This window comes from Heloderma suspectum, chromosome 1 (assembly GCF_057233095.1).
Source record: "Heloderma suspectum isolate Gila_16-S chromosome 1, 16-S_ref, whole genome shotgun sequence".
NCBI lineage: Eukaryota > Metazoa > Chordata > Lepidosauria > Squamata > Helodermatidae > Heloderma > Heloderma suspectum.
Window position 1 is genome coordinate 148,483,531 of NC_139458.1, and position 20,135 is coordinate 148,503,665.

Sequence of the window (20,135 nt, forward strand, 5' to 3'; positions counted from 1 at the left end):
TACAACCATGACGTTGTCACTACATGGGTGGTGGTGCACCCCATTCCCTTTACCCTGAATAGGCAAAAGCCATTCATCTCCATCCTATCCATGAGATTCAGTTGCCATTCTTTAGAAGCCAGCAAGAAGCCAACAGAATTAAGGATGGATGAGGAGGAATATTTCCACTTGTGCTGTGCTGAACTCTGTCCTCAGATTTCTCATACATTTTCTCCCCTGACAAAAGAGGCTTCAGTTTTTCTACCTTATTCTCAGGATGCTTTTGAATTTCTTTTGCATGTCTTCTGGTGCTGTTTTTGACCATTGCTGTGTTTTCTTTCCCCACCTTCTATCTCTCCATCATTCTGCAGCCTCCCTGAGTCCCTGATACCCACACTTCCTGATCTAAAAAAGCCCTGTGGTACAAGTTACTTTATGACATCTTCTCCTGGCCTATAACTGAAGTATGGGATGTCAGGGTGGCTGCAGACTGCCACAGTTATGACTATACAATGAAAGACAGGACACTCACAGCCCACAGCCACCTTGTAACTAAGGTAAACACAAGAATCTGGCATGCCTTCCATGGGTATTTAATTGAAATATTCTTATTTCCTTGAATGTTTGTAAGCATTTTTTTCTGTCAAATTGAGTGAGAATGATCAGGAAAATGTAGAAGAGGTTTTGAGCACAGCACGCGTCTCCACCACTGCAGTTTGCAAGCCTACAACATTTCCTAGGGCAGGAAATGTAACATCCTTATAGGTCAATCTGAAATTCTAGTTTCTACTTCATACCTAGTCTTGATTAGGCAAAAGATTGACATCCAGCCATGTAAATTCCTTGGGACAGGATCTGTGTCATGACAAATTACCAGATGCAGTGTGAGCATTCAAACAAATATCGGCTGAGCTCCAAAACATAATGTAGGTAAGAATACACTTTTCTTTGCAAAACCAGACAAGTACACACACACACGCATGCACACACAAATCCAAATTATAATGTACTCAGCTGAAATTGTCCGGAGGAGCCCTAGCTAGAATTCCCAAAATGAAATGGGTAGAAAATATCAACAGAAGAGGAAAATAGGCAGTGGTCTTGATATGGTCCCTGAAGTTTTACCTTGTATGTGAAACTACATGTTATTAAAAGGGAAAGGAGTGTCCTTGGTAATAATGTCTTGTGCAGGGAAGTTGTGTCTTAAATGTTGTGTGCTTTTAAAGATGCTTTGAATGTCTGTTATCTAAATCTCTGGAATTTGGCTGTCAGTTATTACACACACACACAATAATGCTTGATCCCACCCATTGTAAGGCTTGCCTCCAAATTATGTTTAGGTGTCAATTCTAAGCAGCACTACTAACATGTTTGAGCAAGTTAAGATTTACAAAATGTCCTAACACCTGGCACATGCCAAAAACCATTGAAAACCAAAGGTGTTTATTTCCCTGCTTCACCTGGTGTTATATGCTCCACTATTGATTTTAGCCAACCCTATCAGATGGAGATTGCAATGGAATAGTGTGTGAATAATACAGGATTATTTGTTTCCTGTGAAAATGTGTGTGTGTGTGTGTGTGTGTGTGTGTAAGTTTGTAGGAGGGGCCAAAGGCTAATGTTTTTCAGAGGGTTGCTTACCGTAACAGAGACAAGGTGACAGAGTTTAAGTAGGGATGTTGTGAAAATCTGCAATGGATTCAAATGAGGTTGGGTTCCTATGAATCTGACCAGTGGATTATGCAGCTCAGTGGCTTTTTCTGAATCATGGGGACTTGTGAACCTTAAAAAAAACAAAAAACTTGGGGGGGAGGGATTCGCACAAATTTGCACTTGCATTAATGTTCATTAGCACAAGTGGCACAAATTCCTCATACATCCATAGAGGGAAAACATCCTGATTCTGTCAATGAGCCGGCAATGGAACGAAAGACGCCTGACAATCTGCGACACGCCGGCAGAAGGGATTTAACATGATCTGAATATGCCTAGGTTTAAGTGGTGGTGGAACTGCAATAAGCAGCAGCCCAGTGGCATTCCTCATTGCAAACTGAATGGCCCAATGGGAATGATGCCGCATCATCACATAATGTCATTCCCAGGAACATTCTTGGGGGGGGGGTGTATGTGTATATGTATGTATGCATGTGTGTGTGTGTGTGTATATATATAGAGAGAGAGAGACAGAGAGACATAGCTCATTCTGACTTGGACATTCTGTTTGAAATGAGGAATGCCAGCGGACTGCTGCTTATTGCAGCTCTGCAGCCACTTGAAGTAGAGTCAAAGCTTTTTTCTATAAAAGTAAGATTGCAACCTTCTGTTGTCTGCTGTCTTGTCTCTGTCCCAGAAAGCGAACCCCACCCCTGAAAAAATATTGCAATTTCACTCACCCCCAGAAGCAATCTTTGGCCCAGCCCTAATTTGGAGCACTGTTTTCATCAAGGGTGCTACATTAAAAAGAATACAGAGGAGTCTTCCAGTCACAAAAGTTACAATAAAAGGTTGGCGGGAAAGAAAAAGGGGTCAAAGGGAAAAAAAAAGAAGTCATCCCAGATCCCCACCTCACAAAATCAACATTGCACCAACAACATAAAACAGAATTATTATGGTTGTTCGCTAAACAAAGCATTTGGCTCCTCTTAAACATTTTTTTAAAATGATATAATTTGGTCTTATTCTTTCCCACTACCTTGTTGCAATAGCTGTGCTGCTACGTAGTTAGCTTGTACACTTTACCTCTAGTATATATCGCTCAGGTCCGACATGAAATGGTAAATAAAATGGGTCCAGAAAGCAACATTTCAGAAATCCAGGAAATCAACAGTCAACCATGCATGTTATGAGGAACTCAGGTAGAACACACAGTTTCTTGAGCTAGGCATTAACTGTGGTGTGTTAATGGGCAAAGAGACTGAGGCGCTGGAGTTTCTGCCCATCTCTTCTGTGCAAAGTGGGTTCTTTCCAAAAGGGTGGGGAAATTCCAAAGAAATGGATGGATTAAAAAAAATTGTCAGCATCATAATCAAAGAAATGCCAAAGTGTAACAAGGAACTGGAATGTCCACTAGATGAAGTATTCTCGTTTGCACTCGCTCACTGTGTTCTGCAAGTCAACATCAGTCTTGAAAGAACTGTCAAGGTGCTCTGGATATTCCTTTTCCTTCGTCTGGCTGCTCCGATGTGTCTGTTTGTGCTGGTAAAGAAATCTGCTCATAATAGCCACAATGCAAAAGGTTATGAAGATCACCACTGCTATAACACCTGAGGAAGAGGGGGAAAAAGAGACACAAGCATAAAGGGAAGAACAGAGTGAGGGCCACGTATAGATGAATCTGTCGATTTCCATTTCTCCAGTCCTAAGTTTGGTTCATGTCAAACTTTGAAAATTTCTCTGGTCTTAATTTCAGATTGTCCTGAGCATTGCGTATTGTTTTTAAAAGAGTTCGTATGAAAATTCATAAGGGTTTTTCTGCACAGTTGTCCCAAAATATGCATTTTGTATGCATTTTTTGCAAGTAATTTCACCAATATAATGAATTTTTGAACATTACTTCCCATAACACATACATTTTTGTACACATTTTTGATTGAAGAACTCCTTCGCAAAATTTGGAGATGTATGAATTTTGAAGGGCAGCTGAATTTTGTTTTGCACAGTGGTTCGAAAGTGTGAAAATAGATAAGCTACAGAACACATTTCTCCCTCATCCCTAGTGATGACTACAGTTCATCAAAAGAACAGATTATACTTAGTAGTGTTTGTGAATCACATCATGCTGTGAAGCTCATAGAGGTTTGTAAAATCCAGATTTTGCCTCTAACCGTGCAATTTTGCAGCACTTCAAATCAGCTTCATTTGGTCCTTCTGTCTGGTTTCATTAGCATACAGCCAATTCTGATTGCACCATAGCACCAAATAGTGTTGACACAAGGCCAGAGTCATTGTACAACATTTCACTGCTGTTTCACCAGAGAGAGCTGAATCCAATGGTCTCTGTCCACCAACAGAATGGATGCCACTGACAGAATGGATTAACTCTTGCAGCCACCCCCCCCCCCACATACCCTCCAATTCAGCTCTGATTTGGGTTGGAGAAATAAAGGGGGGTGAAAAGGAAGGGGAAATGCCATTGTGTCTTCTTGCATAACACTGGATGTAGCCCAAAATCTCTTCCACCAGAAGAAAGAGGCTTAAATGCATAACACCGTGTTACCATTTTTTACTATTATGACACTTGAGCACCAGTCTTTTAATGTATTTGTGGTCCAGAGGAGCAACTGAAGCTGTCCAGTGCTTTGTGTGCTCAATTATAACAATGATATTTTTGGATTTAAGACATTCATACTTCCAAATTTATCCAGCTGCAAGTGGATGCTTAACCCACTTTATGGAGATAGGCAAACCTAATGGATATGGTGCTAATGTAATTACATTCCCATGGGCCATGGGTACTATAATTCATCTTGGTTCGTTATGAAGACCAATAGGTCATAAACTTTGCTTACTCTTTACTTAACATCGCTTTGAGATATGGCTGAGTTGAGACAAAGCAGATGTTCCTTCAAGAAACTCATGAGACTGTTCTCAGTTTAAATGGCTAGACTTGTAGTTATCTCCTTGGGTCTACCCTGCAGTGCACAAGACCAAACTGAAACAATATTAGGCTACCAACAGACCATAGACTGATACAATTGCATTATAATTGTATTTCTTATTTTAGTTTCAATCAATTTCTTGATAAATCTTCTTCCTAATAATTTTGAACACTGAGGTTGCAATCCTGTGGTCTCTGGGAGTGCCATAGTATAGACTGGATCTCCCCCTCTGAGGGTGGAAGGAGAGGTCCATCCTTGGAGGGGGAGACCTCAGATGTCCCCTTCTAGACCCCATGGAAATTTCTGAGGCCCTTGCCTCTCCGATGTCAGAGCTCCAAAGTTGAAAGAGGCACAAAGGGAGACAGGGTAGATCGGGAGGTCCCTGGAGCTGGAACACATAATTTCCCTGCCATTGGTTCCAGGAGGTTGTATAGCAGAAACAGGCACACAAAACAGAAACAGCCATCTTAGAAAAGAGTGTCTTGCTCAGCTTTTAAAAAATAGGTTACCTCCAATGACAGCTGAATCACTCCTCACAGCATTGGTGAGTGGCTCTCTCTCATCTGCCTTCCCAAACGGATCTGCAATTAATGAAGAATCCAAAGATCATTTGCATGTGCAATGCAATACGTTCCTATAAGCCTCTTACTCCTGCAAACCAGCTGCCAAAGATACCTTCTTGGTAACAGAGAGTAAGGTAAACAGAAACAGCTAGCTGTATCCTCACCTTCAATTTGCCCTTCTTAGGTTATCTAACCAAAAGTTTACAAATGAAATGACACTCCAGTCACCTAAACTTAAACTTATTTAAGAATGATTAAAGGCTATAAACATCTTGATCAGGGCTATAAATGTTTGGAATTTCTGGGAGCAAAGCAAACCACCAGACCACCAATACCAATTTTTCCCAAAAAATATTATAATGTGTAAAAATAATGAAAGACAAAAATGCAAAGACATAGTAGAAGAGTTAAGGAAAGTGGTGTTGTTTTATTGTGCATACGTGCAATTTGGATTTAAGTGGGCTAGAACTTATGCTGCAGTCCTGTGCACACTTCCCTGGGAGTAAGGCCTATTAAATGCAATGAGAAATATTTCTGAATAGACACTGCTAGATAATCAAATGTCTGGAAAAACAGGACTGTTTCTAGAACGGTTCTTTTTTTCCTCACTGACATGTACTTGGATACCTAACATTGACAATTTCATAAAACCGATGGCTGAATAGCAGATAGTTTTACTGTAGATTGCTTTGCCACGTCATGAATTCTGCTGGCTTCACCGGGAACATGATGGTTTGATTCCTCGCTTTGTGATGAAACACTTTGGTCGTAAAATGTGGGATGTTTATCCTGCTCAGTACAATTGTATTATAACTTACCAAGTTCAGGTGGTGTCACAAAATAGGAACATGCAGAGCTATCAACATTTATCTGGGGAGTGGCGGCAAAGAATCAACAATTTGGGCTGAGATTAGTGTTACTGATTGCCACCTATAATGATAGGCAGTCCAAGCCTAGAAGTCGAACCTTGTTCGTGGGGGAAATTTACGACGTGGTGGATTTTTTAAAAAATCCTGTTTTTTTCTTCCCCTGCTCATAACAGTATGCTGTTCTCTTATTCAAGTCCAGAGCTGAGCCAGAGCTCCAGTGCTCAATGGCAAGGCTAAGTTCCTGCATACAAATTATAAATGACATTAGCTTTCCATTTTCTACCTGTGGGCTTTTGACTACACTAACAACGATGTATGAGTCAACCTTGGAAGTCAGTCCAGGCAACCCATGTTTTGGCTGTTTTCAAGCCAGGTTACACACCGTTCACCAGGTAAACAACAGTGATCTGGCAGACTGAGTGGATGATGGGAAAGATCAATGAGTTTCAAATCAAGCTCCAAAAGGATTACTTCTTCTTCTATGCATATGTATATCCCGATAGTGGCTACTTTATTACTGATTGTAAGCCTGCAGGATTCATATATATGAAAGATAGAAAGACTAACAACAGACTATTCAAAAATATATATTTTAAGCTAAACATTTTGGCTTCCATATATAATATGACATATGTGTGTGTATGTATGTACATATGTATGTATATATATATATATTCTCTGTGTGCATATGCACATACACATACATACACACAAATTCATACACATGCATTTCTATACCGCTTTTTTCCTATATTGACCTAACAACTGCCCCTAATGTAGTTTACAAAACAAAATCCCACAATTTGAACAATGGCAGAAATAAAACAGAGGATTAAAACCAAGAATAACAGCCTTAGTTTGTTGGGTTTTTAAATACAATGCCAATTTTAATACTGTATTTAATAATTAAAAAAAACACACAACTTGAATGCTGTTTTTTATAGAAAAGCAGGGTACAAATAAAATTAATCAATCAATCAGCAAATCAATATTATGCAGTGCCCTTTTTTTAGCTCAAGAAATGATATCACCAACAATATTTCTTTAAAAAAAACAAACCCATTTTACTTTATGTGTGTGCTGTGCAACGGGATGTATACATGGGAGCTCCAGCTCACTTGACTAGGGTGCATGTCCCCCACAGGCATAGGTGGTTAATAGAATTTATTTCAAACTTAGTGACACATGAAAATCCATTGGCAGGGAATTTCCCCTTTGAGTCACCTCTGCATCCCCCACTCGAGTTGCAATGAATCAGGAGATGGAAAAATAAAACAGTGTATGTTTACCAAAATCGGAGATCTCAAGGGAACATTTTGTGCAAAGATGGGCATGATAAGGATAAAGAAGGCAGGGACCTAACAGAAGCAGATGAGATTAAGAAGAGGTGGAAAGAATACACAGAAGAACTATACAGGAAAGATCTGAATGTCCCTGATAGCCATGAGAGTGCGGTCACTGAACTTGAGCCGGACATCCTAGAGAGTGAAGTCAAGTGGGCCTTAGGAAGCATTACTAACAACAAAGCTGGCAGAGATCACAGTATTCCAGCTGAGCTATTTAAAATCCTAAAAGATGATGCTGTTAAAGTGCTGCACTCAATATGCCAACAAATTTGGAACACTCAACAGTGGCCACAAGACTGGAAAAGGTCAGTTTTAGGGGTGGACGAAAGTCACTTACCTGTCCTCGAAGCTTGTTTGCGGTGGGGGGGAGGCGCTTCGCTGCTCCCCCCGCGAAGTTCAGGCCGGGGGGGAGGCTTCCCGCCTCGCCCAGCCGAAATTCAGGCCGGGGAGGAGGCGCCTCGCCTCGCCCGGCTGCGAACTCAAAAGTTTTTTTTTAAACGCCCCCGTGATAGGCTACGTGACGATTAACGTAGCCTATCATGGCTAGATCTGCAAAGTCAGCCGTGATAGGCTACGTTAATCATCACGTCGCCTATCACGGGTGACTTTAAAAAAAAAACACAACCACATACGCAAATGGCGGCCCCCATAGGGAGCCGCCATTCGCGTTCCTTATTTGGTCGCTGTAGCCTACGTAAATCTTTATGTAGACTACAGCGACCAAATAAGGAACGCGAATGGCGGCTCCCTATGGGGGCCGCCATTTGCGTACACGCTTTTTTTTTTTTTAAGTCACCCATGATAGGCTACATGATGATTAATGTAGCCTATCATGGCTGACTTTGCAGATCTAGCCGTGATAGGCTACGTTAATCATCACGTAGCCTATCACGGGGGCGTTGTTTTTTTTAAAAAAAAAAACTTTTGAGTTCGCAGCCGGGCGAGGCAAGGCGCCTCCTCCCCAGCCTGAATTTTGGCCGGGCAAGGCGGGAAGCCTCCCCCCCGGCCTGAACTTCGTGGGGGGAGCAGCGAAGCGCCTCCCCCCCACCGCAAAAAGCTTCGAGGATAGGTAACTGAGTTTCGTCCACCCCTACATGCCAGCAAGGTTATGCTCAAAATCCTACAAGCTAGGCTTCAGCAGTATATGAACCGAGAACTACAGGAAGTTAGGGTTGGCGGAGAATTTCTCCCCGAAACTTCGGGGGGCCGAGCGCCAACGTGTTCGGCCCCCCGAACAAGTTTCAGGGAGAAATCCTCCGCCCCCCCGCCCCCCGCACCCCCCCCCTGGGATGGGACTTACCTTCACCGAATGTCCCTCCCGGCGGCGGGTCCGGCCGGCGGTTCGGCGGGTGTTCGAGCGGGGCGGGAGCGGCAGCCAGTCTTTCGACCAGCTGCTGCCGCCGCCATTGCAATGAAAGAAAAAAAAAAGCCCCCTGATAGGCTACGTGATGATTCACATAGCCTATCACGGCTAGATTTGCAAAGTCAGCCGTGATAGGCTACGTCAATCGTCACGTAGCCTATCACGGGTGACTTAAAAAAAAAAAAAAAGTGTGTACGGATAATGGCGGCCCCCATAGGGAGCCGCCATTCCCATTCCTTATTTGGTCGCTGTAGTCTACGTAAAGATTTACGTAGACTACAGCGACTAAATAAGGAACGCGAATGGCGGCTCCCTATGGGGGCCGCCATTAGCGTACGCGCTTTTTTTTTTTTAAGTCACCCGTGATAGGCTACGTGATGATTGACGTAGCCTATCATGGCTGACTTTGCAGATCTAGCCGTGATAGGCTACGTGAATCGTCACGTAGCCTATCAGGGGGTGTTTTTTTTTTTTTTTAAACTTTCGCGTTCGCGGCCGGGCGAGGCGGGAAGCCTCCCCCCCCGGCCAGAACTTTGCGGGGAGACCAGTGAAGCGCCTCCCCCCCACTGCGAACGTCCTTCGAGGACAGGTAAGTGACTTTCGTCCACCCCTACTGGAAGTACAAGCTGGGTTTCGAAGAGGCAGAGGAACTAGAGATCACATCGCCAACATTAGCTGGATCATGGAGAAAGCAAGAGAATTCCAGAAAAATGTCTATTTCTGCTTCATTGACTACGCTAAAGGCTTTGATTGTGTGGATCACAACAAACTGTGGCAAATTCTGAAAGAGATGGGAGTACCAGACCACCTTACTTGTCTCCTGAAAAACCTGTATGAGGGCCAAGAAGCAACAGTGAGAACCAGAAATGGAACAACTGATTGGTTCAAAATTGGGAAAGGAGTATGACAAGGCTGCATATTGACACCCTGCTTATTTAACTTATATGCAGAGTACATCATGAGAAACGCCGGGTTGGATGAATCACAGGTCAGAATTAGGATTGCCAGGAGAATTATCAACAACCTCAGATATGCAGACGATACCACCCTGATGGCAGAAAGCGAAGAGGATCTAAAGAGCCTCTTGTTGAAGGTGAAAGTGGAGAGTGCAGAAGCTGGTTTGAAACTTAACATTAAAAAAACTAAGATCATGGCATCTGGCCCCATCACTTCCTAGCATATAGAAGGGGAAGAAATGGAAGCTGTGACAGATTTTACTTTCTTGGGCTCCAAGATCATTGCAGACGGTGAGTCATGATTATAGCCATAAAATTAAAAGACGCTTGCTCCTTGGGAGGAAAGCTATGACAAACCTAGACAGCATAGTAAGAAGCAGACACATCACCTTGCTGACAAAGGTCCGTCTAATCAAAGCTATGGTTTTCCCAGTAGTAACGTATGGCTGTGAGAGCTGGACTATAAGGAAGGCTGAGCGCCGAAGAATTGATGCTTTCGAACTGTGGTGCTGGAGAAGACTCTTATGAGTCCCCTGGACTGCAAGGAGGTCAAATCAGTCCATCCTAAAGGAAATCAACCCTGACTGCTCATTGGAAGGACAGATACTGAAGCTGAAGCTCAAATATTTTGGCCACCTAATGCAAAGAGAAAACTCCTTGGAAAAGACCCTTATACTGGGAAAGATTGAAGGCAAAAGGAGAAGGGGATGGCAAAGGATGAGATGGCTAGATAGCATCACTGATGCAATGAATATGAACTTGAGCACACTCCGGGAGAGAACAGAGGACAGGAAGGCCTGGCGTGCTATGGTCCATGGGGTCACGAAGAGTCGGACATGACTTAACGACTGAACCACAAATTCTTTCTTTCTTTCTTTCTTTCTTTCTTTCTTTCTTTCTTTCTTTGCAGCTCAATTGTAAAAGCATTCTGCAGAGAGATGACAAAGAAACTAACTCGTCTATGCACATACCTTTGCAATTCAGGCCCTGAGTTTGTTTCACATTGCGAGGATGAATCACATAGAAATAGTGAACATAATAAGACCGAAATGCATTTCAAAATATTCTAAAATGCCAATGAGTTTTATCCATTGTTGGCTTTGCAGTAGCAGAAAATGCTTCTGCAAGGGGAGGGCACTCGATCTTTGCTGATTCCCCATACCCACTGCATCCATCCACACCATATTCCATATGGTTCCAGAGGATGCCCCAACCCTCAGGAGCAGTTTTGGGGGGAGTGCAGGTGGGGTGCAGTGTGTGTGGGAATCAGCAAAAATTGGATGGCCTGCGTTGTGTGAACAGAAGTACTTTCTGCCAGCACAAAGCCATCACTGGATACCACTCAATATCTTGTCATTTATTGCTATTGCTACATATACAATCTTGTATTTTTGCGAGGACTCATCCATTTCAAATTCTCCAAGTTGCTTCAGTCTTCAAGCAGAGTCATTGATTTTAACAAGAGAGAATCAGCTTGGTGTTCTGTTTATGTATTCTATATAAATTATACAAAGATGACATATAGAAAGGTCCTATTAAAAAAAGAGAGGAATACTTTGTGACATTTCACTCTTTGTTTCTGTACTCAGTTTGCCTCCTTTCATAGGGTGGCCAGGTGTTCTTCTTTACAGAGGACAGTCCTCTGTTTTGGAGAGCTGGCAGAGGATAGTTTGAGAATCTCCCATGATGGAATCCTTCAGTTCAGAAGGAAACTATGGATCTTTTGCAAGAGTAGAATAGTCTATAAGCTGAGGAACCAAGTCAAAAGCTTGGCTGTTTAGCATGTTACACCTTCATTTTCATTTGACCAGCTGAGCCAAACATAATGCCCTACCAGAAACATGCTTTCTTGCTTTATTACATTGCTGGGGATTTTTTTTCTTTCTTATCCTGCCAGTGTAAACACAGATCCCATTTATGGGATGAGTATCTTTTGATGGTTTTAAGCTAGCTTCAGTGAATACTGGCACAGGTATCCTGCTGCTATGAAGAAAGAGGACAAGATATACAAACACCAGAAACATGGCTTCATTCAGACTGCCAGTGTGGTGCAATGGCTAGAGTAGAGAAGGTGGAGAATTTCTCCAAGAATCTCCAGGAGGCTGAATGCCAATGCATTCGGCCCCCCAAAATTGTTGGGGAAATTCTCTGCCCCCCCACCCCCCTGGGATGGGACTTACCTCTGTCGAATGTCCCTCTCGGCGGCGGGTCCCAGCAGCGTTTCGGCGGCGGCGGGTGGCGGCCGCCGGTCTTCTGACCGGCTGCCGCCGCCATTTCCCCGTAAAAAAAAAAAAAAGTGATAGGCTACGTAACGATTTATGTAGCCTATCACGGCTAGATTTTCAAAGTCACGGCTGACTTTGAAAAAAAAAAAGTGCGTACGCAAATGGTGGCGCCCATGGGCGCCACCATTTGCGTACGCACTTTTTTTCCCCCCAAAGTCAGCCATGATAGGCTATGTAAAGATTTACGTAGCCTATCACGGCTGACTTTGAAAATCTAGCCATGATAGGCTACGTAAATCGTTACATAGCCTATCACGTGTTTTTTTTTTCCAATTTACTTTTTTATTTCGCAGCCGGGGAGACAGGGCGCTCCCCCCTGGCCTGAATTTCGGCCGGGAGGGGCGGGATGCCCCCCCCAAGAATTTCGGGGGGAGAAACGGAGCGCCTCCCCCCCACCGCGAAGCAAGCTGCGGGACCAGGTAAGGGACCTCCGTCCATCCTTAGGCTAGGGTGTTGGACAGGGAGTCATGAGATCTGGGTTCTAGTCCCCACTCGGCCATGGATGCTCACTGGGTGACTTTGGGCCAGTCACAGACTCTCAGCCCAACCTACCTCACAGGGTTGTTGTTGTGAGGCTAAAATGGAGAGGAGGAGGATAATGCAAGCCGCCTTGGGTTCCTTGTAAGAGGAAAAAAGGTGGGATATAAATGCAATAAATAAAGAAATAAATCCATTGAAGCAGTCTGGTGGCACAAAGGATGTCTAAAAGTATCCAAGCTGGCACATGAATTATTCCCTCAGCGTGTGGAAATCCATTGGGCCAAGGGTGTCCAGTTACCCTACTTTGTGGAGGGTTGCCCTCAATTTGAAGGTCTAAAGGACCTCTATTTGAAGGTATCCTCTATTTGAATGGCTGTTGAGTCCAAGCTTGGTTAAAAGATAAAGAACCATAAGGTGGGAGAGCAGAGCAGGAGGCCTGAAGTTGCCTATCAACAGTTAGCACCTGAATGGCAGGGAAGGCTAAGTAGGCACAGGTCACCTGGTCAGTCTCTTCCACTGTGGTGAGATGTACTGTTTTTCTATTTAAATTACAGTAATTAAATTTGCATCAATACAAATAAATTAGCATGTGCACATTTTATGCAAATTTGTGACCTCTGCTGCCCTCTTCTGTGGCAATACATAAGTGGCCGCCATATTTCCCAGAGCTCAATTACCCATTATGTTTCATGTATATACTTCAATTAGGCCCAAGATAAGGCTTCAGTGCCAGTCACTTGTGAGTAATGGCCATCAATTGTGATGGGTCTGGCCCAGAACTGAAATGTAGGATTTTGAAGCTCAAGACAAATCCTGCCTTAGTTCTCAAATGCCTATCAAAACATAAGTCACATGATGCTTTTCAACCCCAAAGAAGCACAGAAATCCAGTACACATTTTGGGGCCAAATATTAATGCCAAAGTTAGTAACTGAATGTCAGCGGAGAAACACAACACCAACTATTAAGCTTCAATTAATTGACATGAAATAGTGTGAGGCAGGGGTAGGGAGCCTTTTCATGTCGCATTTGTCTTTTCACCAAGCCTGTGGGCACACTTGCCATTTTTGTCATTTTGGCAGGGGATTTCATCCATTCTTGCTCCCCCTTGTTCCTCCTTGTCCTCTGCCCCCACTCGCAATTCCTTCCCCCCCCCCATCTACTGACACTATTTACTTACTTACTTACTTACTTATTTATATACCACCCAATAGCTGGAGCTCTCTGGGCAGTTCACAAAAATTAAAACCACAACGTGCAGCATAAAACAATATAAAATTTGAAAGCTTAACACCACAATATAACAGTAGAACCAGAATAAAACCTAGCAGCAGTGCACTTCTCCCGCCATCTACTCACCACAGCCATTTCTGCCTGCCACACTTACCCGCACATGCTGCTTCTCCCACCCATGTGCCACTTCTCCCACCACTTCTGCCAGCCACTGCCCCTGCCCTGCCCACTCGTGCACCCACCCACCGCTGTTGCCACCGCTTCTGCTGCCTGCCAGCCAGCTAGCTGCCACTTCTGCCGCAAACACATTACTGCTTCTTCTCACCTCAGGGAGAGGAAGCAGGAAATTGGCAGATTGAGAGATAAGTCTGCCAACTTCTTGCTTCCTGGGTGCACATGTGAGGGGCGAACGAGTGGCAGAAGGAGAAGGAGGGGGTCTGTCAGGGGAAGGTGGTGGGGTCCTGGTAGGTTACTGAGAGCTGGTGTGTGGGTACCAAAAATATGTAGGCTTTTGAGGCCAGGTGGCACAGTTTGTGTTCCAGAAAACTGAGAAAAGGCATTTAAAAAGCAGTAAAACTATAACGGAGCAGTATCTTACACTGCCTGTGAGCCAGAGGGACCCATGACAAGTCCAACAGGGAGCCAGAGGTTCTTAAAGTAACTGGAAAGGAGTGGAAATGCTGCTCCTGGAAGGGGCCAAGTCAGTGGAGCTCACAGAAGGGAGCTCCTCTGAGCTTTCCTGATCCAGAAATGAGTGTTTCTGCTCAGTTCCAGGCTTGCTTTAGGCAGCAGCACTAACTCCCTGTTGAACTGGCAATGGGTCCCGCTGGTGCAACATAAAGAGCAAAAGTGCAGCAGCATTACTGGATACGGCCCATTGCTTGGTGACATGAAGTTACCTGAGCTAAAACAAAATTGCAGCACACCAGCATAAGTCTCAGCTACTTTTAATATTCCTTCCTTTGGTTTTTATGCAGTTATGTATATGTATTTATAAATGTTTGCCATTTCAATGATGATTAGAAAAGCAACTCAGAAGTGTGTGCGTGCGTGTGTGTGTGTGTTTCAGAATTCAGGCCAACAGGATTTAGTATTTCTTAGAATTATTATTCACTCAATTAGATAGATTAGGGAAGCATACAGAGGTGTTTGCTGCAGAGAAACAGACGGCAAATGATGAAAGAAGCTTCCCTAGCAGGACCTTGGAAAATTTTGAAATCAGTTTCACTGAAGTCATCATAATAGGATGTCCTCTCTTTTTATATAGTTGTAGATCACAGTATGAAGACAAATTGTACTAAAGGTTATATTTAGAGATTACACACACACACACACACACATACATACATACATACATATATATATATATATTCAATGACTGTTCTAACTCAAAAAAACATTTTGGTGTATGATGGGCTGGCCAGCTGAGTGGAGTATGTTATTGACATACACGTGCCTGCCCCCCAGATCATTAGTGAATAAAAATATGGGGCTTTCATACAGCTCTATTTGCTGCCATTCTGGAGTTCTATTTCTGCAGTGTCAGCCAGCAGTGACCTATGAGGTGGCCCTCTGATGGAAACCACCCATTACCATTGTGTGGGGTCAAGGTGAGGAAAGAAAGCCCTCCCATAGCAGTAACCACAGAGAAGCAAGTTAGGGTATGTTTACTATATATTTTTTTTCTAAGATGTCATCAAGCAAAGGGCTGGATGTGCCCGATCTCATCTGATCTTGGAAGCTAAGCAGGGTCAGCCCTGGTTGGTACTTGGATTGGAGACCTCCTGGGAACAGGCTTCCTGCATTGAGCAGGGGGTTGGACTTGATGGACTTGCAGGCCCCTTCCAACCCTATGATTCTATGATTCTATGTCAAAAGTACATTGTCATGCCAACTGATTTTTTTCTTTACAATATTTTTGTTCATCATCTAGAGTAATAGCAAGCCAGAACACACCTGCGTAGCATGTGTGTCTGTTTGTGTGTGAGGAAAAGAGCACACAATTTATTTACACATGCCCAGAAAAACACTTAGGGATGGTGCCAGTTGATATTCACAAGAAATGCTTTCTCAGTAAGTCACAGCAGGACAATCTGGCTACAAAAAGAGAACATCGTTCACCATCCACCAGTCATCATAATTAATTTTTGCTTTGCAGGGGAGGTTAACAGCATCTCTTGTTTTCTGCATATATCTTGGGTCAAAGCAGAATGAAGTGGGGATCTGGTGCAAATCCTCAGTCTGGGACAAAAGAATCTAGGAAGAATTATTTAGAGATGTACAAAAGTCACTTACCTTTTCGAAGGGTGACATTCGTGGTGGTGGGGAGGCGCTCCATCCCTCCCCCCAAAATTCTTTCCATCCAGCTCCGCTCCGCAGAGATTTCACTAGGGATGTACAAAAGTCACCTACCTTTCACAGATTATGTTGATGGTAGGGGGGGAGGCGTTCCGTCCCTCCCCCTGGAATCCTCGCCGGGGGGGAGGTGCTCCGTTCCTCCCCCCCGGAATCCTCCGCGGCTGGCTGTGCTCCACAGCAGTTCTGCAGAGCAGCCGGCCAGGCCCAGCCAGGCCAGAGCCATCCGCAGCTGCATTTCCAGCTGCAGAGGGCTCTGGGTAAAACAAAAAAAAACCCGCGTATGCAAATGGCGGCGGCTATGGCCGCCACCATTTGCGTTCCTTATTTTTGCCTTCTTAATCTATGTAAATATTTACGTAGACTATGACGGCGAAAATAAAGGGGAACGCAAATAGCGTAGCGGGCACTATTTGCGTCCCTTTTTCATTCACCGTTTTAGCCTACGTAAGTATTTACATAGGCTAAAACGGCAAATCAAAAAGGGATGCAAATAGCGCCCACTACACTATTTGCGTTCCTTATTTTTGCTGTCTTAATCTATGTAAATATTTACGTAGATTAAGACAGCAAAAATAAGGAACGCAAATGGCGTTGGCTGTAGCCGCCGCCATTTGCATACGTGTTTTTTTTTTTTTAAACCCACTCAACCATGATAGGCTACGTAAAGATTTACGTAGCCTATCATGTTGTTGTTTTTTTAAAACCTAGCCATGATAGGCTACGTAAATCTTTACGTAGCCTGCCTAACACGTCTTTTTTTTTTACAAGCCTGGAAATGGCGGCGGTGGCAGCCGGTCAGAAGACCAGCGGTCGCAGCCGCCGCAGCCACTGCCCGGAAGCTCCGCCACAGGTAAGTCTCGTCCCAGGGGGGATCTGCGGGGGGGGCAGGGGGGACAGGCCATTCCGCCACAGAGTTCGGGGGGCTGAATGCACTGGCATTCGGCCTCACTGAGATCCATGGCAGAATTCTCTGACATCCCTAGGTTTCGCGGAGCCACCGGCCAGGGCTGCCCACAGCTGGACATCTGGCCACTGGGCAGCCTGCAGGGACACAAATGGCAGCTGCCATAGCCGCTGCCATTTGCGTCCCTGTATTTTGCCATGATAGGCTAAGGCTATGTAAATATTTACGTAGCCTATCACGGCAAAAAAAAAAAAAAAGCGAATGCAAATGGCGGCGGCTACAGTGGCTGCCATTTGCGTTCTTTCTCTTTTTTTGCCATGATAGGTTACGTAAATATTTACACAGCCTATCACGCCTTACGCAGGGATGCAAATGGTGTCCCTGCATTAGCCGTGACAGGCTACGTAAGTATTTACATAGCCTATCACGGCTATAGTGATGAAGTGAATGGCGGCCGTGGACGCAGCCACCATTCGCAAGTCAGCGCGAACGGCAGCAGGTCGGTGTCCTGTTTTGCGTGCCTTTTGCGGGGTGGAGGGCGGGGGGGCAGGGGGCTTCGTTCCTCTATGGATTTCAGGGGGCTGAATGCACTGGCATTTGGCCTTCCCGAGATCCATGGCGGAATTATCTGACATCCCTAGAATTATTACACTCTTATCAAGTAGGCTATTAAAAATGAGAATCTGGGCATGCCGGCATTTCAGGACATGGAACTGTAGTCTAAGGGGAGCACGATAACACAAGATGGATGCTGGATGGCCACATTTAGATATGTAACTCACATTCTTTTCAGAGAAGGCATCCTTTATTAGATATTATTTGGAAACCTATTGTTATGCCATTTTTTAGTGGCTGTGGAAAATTCTTTCACATGCAGCTTACCAGTCCTGTTAATTTATTCTGTCCTAACCACACTAATAGAAATGTGTAGCCTGTAGAAGCCTTTGAATTTGTTCTGTTGTTGTCTCTTATCCTCTCTGGTTTTAAAGAGAGTCATATTACTTCCAGATGATGATCCCAGCAGTTCATTTCTTGCCTGTAATCATTAAATAGCCCCTTGGGCATCTTAAGTGTTTTGTATATTGGGAAGAAGAACACATTGTGAAGCTCGTACTATTTTTACCATAGGTTGAAAGCACAAAAGTGGCTGCTCTTGGACAGGAGCATCCTGCTGAATTTCCATTCACAGAATTTATGTCCATGTGGTGCTGAGGGCTCAAGGAACCAACTGGTGATATGAGGCCAGAAATTGGTTTATTGTAATGAGCAATATGTCAATCAAATAATGAAATGTGTATGGAAATGTGGCCCAGGAAGAAGGGAGTCCTTGCTAGGGATAGATGAGAAATTTGCTTTGTCATGTTTTTCTAAATGGATTTATCTGATCTGTACCTGCCAGAACCAAATGCAGAAATGGGTGCAGTTTGCAGTAGGAACATTTCTGGGCTTGTGATGCATTCCACAAAAGAAAAAAAACATGCATCCAACAACATGCATGCATTTGAAAATGCACACAAGCACAGTTAAGTCAATGGGGGCATGTGTCTATTAATGCATCCATTTGAAAATGCACATAAAAACATATATGGATATTTTTCTATGCCTGCTCCCCTGCCACACACACATAAATCTGCATGGAACCAGGATGGAATGAACTTGGAGGTGAGAAAAGGAGGATGTCCATGGAAATGGACTTGACAGATTGCCCATCCCTACTCCTTGCATAATGTATTTTGGGGGAAGGTTCCCCAACTCTTTGGGAGAAAATATCTGGAGAATGTGTGCCTGCATCTCCAAATCTTGCACTGTTAAACAGTTTAAGCAATATGTGTGGAACATAGGAAGCTGCCTTATACCAGGACAGAACTTTTGCCATCAACCCCTGTATAGTATTACTGCAAAAAACCAAAAAGGGAACGCACATGGCATAGTGACCACCATTTGTGTTCCCTTTTTTTTTTTCTTCCATAATAGCCTATGTAAATATTTACATAGGCTAAAACGGCAAAAAAAAGGGAACACAAATGGCGGCCGCCGTAGCCGCTGCCGCCTCCATTTGCATTCGCTGTTTTGTTTTTGTTTTTCCGTGATAGGCTACGTAAATACTTATGTACCCTGGCCTCCTCAGGGATGCAAATGGCATCCCTATGTTAACTGTGATAGAATAGATAATTATTTACGTAGCCTATCACGGCTATAATGAAGAAGTGAATGACGCAGCCACCATTCACAAAGCAGCCGAACGGCGGCAGGTAAGTGCTCCGTTTCACACGCCTTTCATGGGGGGGGCAGGGGGCTTTGTTCCACCACGGATTTTGGGGGGCTGAATGCACTGGCATTCGGCCTCACCGAGATCCGTGGCAGAATTCTCTGACATCCCTACTGTATTGTTTACTCAGGCATGGCTTGCTAGGGCCCCAGAAAGAGATTCTTCAGCTATGTCAGGCATTGAACCTGGGGTCTTCTGCATGTAAGGCATGTGTTCCACCACTGAGCTATGATCCCTTTCCCAAACTGTTGTACTGCTAACTGTTGCTCACTTGTGTACATCCAATTTCATTCAGAGTAGGCCTCCTTTATGTCCCACCTAAGTACAGTGGCTGTACCTAGGGGGCTGGAGCAACCCCCTTACAAGGAAAAGTTACAATGTTTGAAGGATCTAGTTTTTAGGGGGGGAAAGGCAAGTAAGGGCAGACATGATATACGTGATAAAGTTATGCATGTAGTGGAGAAAGTGGATAGGGAGCTTTTCTCCCGTCTTCATAACTCTAGAATTAGGGGTCACCCAATGAAACTGAATAGTGGGAAGTTTAGGACAGCTAAAAGGAAGTAGTTCTTCACAGAGTGCATAGCTGAACTATGGAATTTGCTTCCACAAGTTGTGATGATGATCACCAATTTAAATGGCTTTAAAGGATGACTAGACAAATTCATGGACAATAGGCCTATCAAACCTCCAGCATCAGAGGCATCATGCCTTTGGGTAACAGCTGCTGGGGAGTGGTGGTGGTGCTTGGCTATTGCCCTCATATCCTGTTTGCGGTTGTCTCATAGACAGGATGCTGGACTGGATGGGCCTTTGGCCTGATTGAGCAGGACTCTTGTTATGTTCTTTGGAACTCCCTCCCTTTGGAAGGTCCATCTAGCCCTCTCTGTGGGCCATTTGTTGACAAAGCCTTTGGACCTGCCAAGATGACAACAT

The 20,135-nt window shown here is 44.1% G+C and overlaps 1 protein-coding gene across 1 annotated transcript in view; it reads right to left on the reverse strand.

Annotated features, from left to right (window-relative positions):
• Positions 1–558: 558 nt before the first annotated feature.
• Positions 559–20,135, reverse strand: part of CNTNAP5 (contactin associated protein family member 5) — a 664,045-nt gene continuing 644,468 nt past the window's right edge. Inside the window, exons 23-24 of the mRNA XM_084806776.1 lie at positions 5,087–5,158; positions 559–3,242 (exon numbers count right to left, since the gene is read on the reverse strand). Coding sequence (XP_084662902.1) covers positions 3,046–3,242; positions 5,087–5,158 — 269 coding nt within the window. The 3' untranslated portion in view covers positions 559–3,045. The remainder of the gene's footprint in view (positions 3,243–5,086; positions 5,159–20,135) is intronic.